Source organism: Haemaphysalis longicornis, unplaced genomic scaffold (genome assembly GCF_048455015.1).
Source record: "Haemaphysalis longicornis isolate Haplotype H1 unplaced genomic scaffold, Haemaphysalis longicornis Haplotype H1 scaffold_1, whole genome shotgun sequence".
Lineage (NCBI taxonomy): Eukaryota > Metazoa > Arthropoda > Arachnida > Ixodida > Ixodidae > Haemaphysalis > Haemaphysalis longicornis.
In genome coordinates, this window is record NW_027526203.1 from 246,527,569 (window position 1) to 246,533,054 (window position 5,486).

At 48.9% G+C, this 5,486-nt stretch overlaps 1 protein-coding gene across 1 annotated transcript; it reads left to right on the forward strand.

Moving 5' to 3' along the window:
* Positions 1-3,536: 3,536 nt before the first annotated feature.
* On the forward strand, positions 3,537-4,265 carry LOC144158477 (E3 ubiquitin-protein ligase MARCHF2-like). The gene has a single exon (XM_077689375.1). It carries the CDS (start codon positions 3,537-3,539, stop codon positions 4,263-4,265), a length of 729 nt encoding a protein of 242 aa, XP_077545501.1.
* The last annotated feature ends 1,221 nt before the right edge of the window (positions 4,266-5,486 follow it).

Here is a 5,486-nt window from a genome sequence, read left to right on the forward strand (position 1 = left end):
GGCCATCACTAACAAGGGTGGCAAAGTTGTGCTTGTGCCAGAAGCCAAATTTTTTGACACTTTAATAGTGATCAGTACTTGTGCACTGCAGTGTACCTTGTAACTTTGGAAGCTCGGAAAAGTTGGTACAACATGACCAAATATACAGAGTTGTAGGCACGACGAAAAGAGGCATATTAACACGCGTTTACTCCAAACATCTTTTTGTCACATCTAATATAATGCAGGCCTCTTTTGTCCCAGCTGCGCTGACTTCACTCCCCAAAATAAGGCACCTGCTGGTCTTTTTATGCACAGAAAGTATGGTGAGGTTTCAAAACATTTCAGGCTGCTGCGCCAAAACTATACGGACAAAAACGCTGGTGTTCAGCGGCGCGTACTACAGTGCACCAGAGTGGAATATCAAGTGCACTGGGCACCAGTAATCTAGACCCAAGATAACTCTTGTCAAATGAGGGCCTTCAAAGGTAGTCCTTCGGCCTATTCTTCTCCCCACAAAAGCCACAGATTCTATGATCTAAATGGGAGCGCAAGCAGCCTTCGTGCAACAGTACTATTTAGACCTTTGCCGGCAGAGTCTTCAGCCAGTGCCCACGTTTGAGGACACAGACCCATTCTTCCCTATTGAGCCACAGCAGATCAAACCTGATGGCGTGATATGGGGCGCGCACACACCTTCCAAAATAAAAAGAAACAAAGAAGTGCGGTTACAAAAGCCGGCGAATTTAAACGTGCAACACAATCCTCCGAATCCTCCACTCGGAGTGGTTTTGCCTTGCCCGCAGGTGCGCCGACGTTGAAGCCTGTGCCGGTAAGTTACCGTTCGCGGTAACTCTCGCGCTGCGTAGTCGACTCCCGCAAGCACGGTAAATGGCAACGAAAACACGGTAACGATATGCTAAAACTGCCTAATACAACACCGAACGACAGGCGATGTACCAAGGAGGAGAGTTATCAGCCTGCGCTTACGGCGCGTACAAAAAGCGCGTGCTTTTCATCGTAAACAATGAAAAGCACAGCCGACCTAAACATGAGTGCTGGCACGGCCGCTTTGCACGGCCGGCATGGTACTTCGTACTAGTTTCGGCGATCAACAACGACGACCAAATCCAAGAAATAATAACAAAAAACATGTGACGTCACTTCCGTGGGGCGCTCCAGCCAGCCCCGATCGGGCGAGGCTGGAGCACCCCGGGGGAAAGGATCCCCGGGGTGCAGCAGCCTTTGCCTAAAAACTAATACCAATGGACCCGCAAAGTGCGATTTCCTGAATTTTTATTTTTTCTGGAAAATCACAAGCCAAAAAAGGTTGAAATGATCGCCCTTGAGCAATAATGTTTATTTGGTATATTATTATGAAGCGTTTTGTTCACTAACAAATCTCCGTAAATCTCCAACCAAATTCTTATGCAAAATAGGTCAACTTTTTTTTTCATTTTCGCTCCTAAAAAATGGAGCTGGGAGTGCTGCGCCAGCGATAAGCCACCTTACCTGACCTAGCGTAACTAAATAAGCTACGCCTTTATTTAGTGACGCTAACCTGACCTAAAGGCCCTTGATCGGCGTTTAAAGCAGATGATGGGACTTTAACCTGACCGTACCTGCGAGGCTGCAAGAAGAGCAGCGAGAAATCTAACTAAGCCGAAAAAACTGCAACGAAGTCAAGCCAAGCCATGCCAATGGTCTTCGTTGGGTAGCCAAGATGGCGACGGTATCAAAGTGCGGCTGGCGTGTGTGTACGTTCGGGAAGAAGACGGTTAGAAGGAAGCGGCTTCTAGCGTTATTTCACATCAGGCGCGTGTGCATCGCGTCATCTAGAAGTGTTGGAAATGTGTCTAACGCCCGTTTAACTTCAAGTATGAACCAGGCCGCAGCGCGATCCATCATGGACCCGTCACCTCGCGGCTCCGGACATCTTTGCTCTGTCAGCTATGCTGACATCGAACGCCTGACATCGAAGAAAGCGTGTGCATCACGTCATCCAGAAGTGTTGGCGATGTGTCTAGCGCCCGCCGAACATTGACAAATGTGATCCGGGCCGCCGCCCGACCCATCTTTGACCCGTCACCTCGCCGCTTCGGACTCCTTTGTTCATTCTCAACGCAATGCCTCACGAAGAAGAGACTCCATTCGAATCGCGTTTTGCGGAAGGGTGAATGCCGTTTTGAAGTTGCATCGAAATGGGAATGGTGTTCAATCGGCCATTAATGCGCTCGATATGTACCTACGGCTGGACCGTACCGGTTTGACGAGCTTTTCTGATTGCATGCTGCAGCTATATTGTGGATTCGCATTGCAATTTATTCGTTCGTTCTTAATCAGGTTACGAACTGACGTAACATTAAATTATTCAGCCAGATTTCTGTCAGCCAGAGGAATTTGCCTGTGTACCCTGACAATAAAATGTGTTGCCATGTTTCATTGCTTTGTTCGAACTTGCACTGGTTCTGATAGAACTAGTGCACTCTGGTAGACCTGTCAGACTAATACAGTCTGATAGACCTACCAGACTAATACACACTGATAGACCTAATAGACTAATACATACTAATAGACCTAATAGACTAATACACACTGATAGGACTAATAGCACTAATAGGCTGATACAAACTGATAGACCTAATAGACTAATACAGACTGATAGGTCTATTAGTGGCAATAAGCGTATACGTATATTAGAATTTGTATCAGAATTTTTGCTAGGGCTATGCTCGAAACTTTTTATTTCTGCGTCCCCACTCATGTGTGGGAATTTTTTTTTTGTTTAGCTGCCTGGCCACTGTGGATTACCCCATAATTAAACCGCACATTTGTTATGGCATTGGTTTTAACGGTTATAGAAGTGCTTCCTCCGTTTGTTTGCGCGTTGCTTGCCCGTTATTGCCGATACCTGTTGGCCCAGGATGCCTCTGGTCATGCTCTGCACAGGTCTCCTGAGCTTGACCAAATCAGGTTCTGTTGGAAAAGAAGTTTCTGTCAGACACACTTCTGCGAAGTTTCGCTGACTTTTTTTTGTTGTTGTTGTGGAGTCCCTATATCGGGCAGGCAGAACTAACGACCTCTCCCTTGTGCCACCTATGCCAGAAATTGAATCTGATAAACCCTGTTTTTTTTTTGCCTCCGATATTCTAATCATCAAAGAAGGCTCGGACTCCACTGCGACGCCTAGGACTGCCATTGTCTCTTCCAGTGCTTTTGTCTTTTGGGGGCACAAAAAGGGGCCACTGCCATATGTGTCCCGCCGTGCACTCATTCATTTCCCAGACGGCTTGTTTACCGTGCTAGAACTGTTCCGACCAGGTTTACTTTTATTTTGTTTTTCTACAGCGCTTTCCTTTTTGTGTCTTGAACATACCGACCAAAACTTTTCTTCTGCTCCGCTCTTTTGTCTGACCTAATCGGTTTCCATGAACAAAACAAATTCTTCTTGGCCAACCCTTCTAAGTGGGTATGCGCCATTTTTATTGACCACCACCACCACCACCATCAGCGCCACTTCTTTACTCGCCTCGCGGAGCCACGCCTTCCATCTCGCAATGGCGCAGCCAGCCTCTGGGTTGCCAGCCCTGTCCCTGGACGCAGCATGGAGGGGCGCCGGTGACAGCCACCTGGCAACCAACGGCGAGTGCCTCCACGTACTCCACGACTGGCGCCCTGAAGACGGAGGCACGGTCGCAACGCTGCACCAGGACGGCAGCCTTGCCGACGACACTAGCTGTGACCGTGGCGCCTGGTCGTCCCAACTTTCAGCAGCGGAATCGGGCCCGGTCAATCCGTCGTGCCATCTGTGCGGCGAAGAAGGCGGTGCGCATCCCGAGGCGCTCTTCCCGTCGCCGTGCGGGTGTCTCCAAGCGTACGTGCACCTCAACTGCGTCGAGAATCGGATCGACCGGGGGCCCGAGGGGAAAGCCTGCCCCTCGTGCGGGGTGAGGTACCGGGTGCAGCGCCGCACCAGGTCGCTGTGGTACTGGTTTGTGGAGCCCGAAACACGCACCGACGCCACCATGTTCGTGATGAACATCTCGTTCACCCTGTTTAACGCGGTTATCGTTGCTTTTGCCTGGATGTATGCGTTGTTCGAAGACCACCCCAACGCGTGGATCTCCAAGCACTCCCTGACGGCGATGCTCCTCGCCGCGACCGTCTTCTGGACGGCTTTCGGGTACTTCCGCCTATACATCATCTACAAACCACTGGCCCGCTGGATGCGCGCGAACATGACCCTCACCCTGCTGTCCGACGGCGACAGAGCCGAGATAGTGTGACCCTTCCTTGAACTACGAACTGCTCCTTGTGGTCACTAATGCCCCCCCAACCCGAGTGTGTGCGTCCTCCTCCCACATCTTGCTTTTTAGTGTGTGGGAGAGCTGAGAACAATACCTTCTATTCAGGAGTCTCCTCTGCTTCTTCTCGACGGCTACCACAGCGTACCATCGGTCATGGAATAAAAGGTTGAATGAGCACTCAGCGTGCACTAATGCGTTTTCGCGGGAACTTAATGACGTTTGTTACCCTTGTTTGGGTAACGGAAAAATGGAGGTGGGAATTGTTTAGAGGTTTTGTTACTCTAACTCAAAACCATTAAACACTATGTGATTCGAAATATAGCCATCATAGTTCTATGTGCCTGTCTTACTACACATTGCGCGCTTTTAATTGTGTTAGTAATGCGTGGACAATGTCAGCAAACGTATTGACCGATGATCTGCGAACACAGAATTATAGCGAAGCGGTCATACCCGGCCAGGGGTGACGCCAAGTTCCGATTCGATATGTCCTTACCATTTCACAAATTTGATATCTGCAGCGAATATGACAGGAAACATTCAGTGGGAAAGAAGTATGGGGCGCCAACCTAGCGACGTGCGCAACACAGAAATCCAGACTGGTGTATTTAAACGTAAGGTCCTGTCCTGAACTGTCTACGGTTAAAAAATGAGTTCATGACAATCCTGTTGTCAAATATTTGCCGCTGTCAAAGTGCGTACTGCAGATCCTCGACCGCTTTGACGGCACCCATTCAGCTTCTTGCACTGGTAACAAAAACGAGAGCGTTATTTTGCACCGCTGTTGTGTTTACAGGTATGCTTGCGGTGGAACAAAAACAACCGTTAGTTCAGTGAAGGAAAAAATTGGCATCCACCTGAAGCGCAGCTACGCGGCTGCAAAAGGAAGCTTCGCAGTTTTCTCTCAAAGTTCACGGTCGAAGAATAACTCGCCCTGGTTGTGACAGCGAAGTGGTCGGTGCATCTTGCCCGGATACTTTCGTGTCATTGTCGCCTTATGTCGTCGTAAATATGCATCGCAGTTAAGGTTATTTTACAAAGAAAACTCTGCATCTCGCGTCTTAATGTGAATATCTTAGGGAACTGTCTGCAATGTTTGGCCGCTCAGATGAACCTATAGCTGTGCTTAGTTTCACATGTTATAAATAGCCGGTTAATAGTGCTGCCGGAAACGTATATGAATTGCGCTCGATGTCAAAA

What these genes read in the sequence shown, in the direction of transcription:
- LOC144158477 (XM_077689375.1), top strand. Translation starts at nt 3,537, where the DNA reads ATGGCGCAGCCAGCCTCTGGGTTGCCAGCCCTGTCCCTGGACGCAGCA.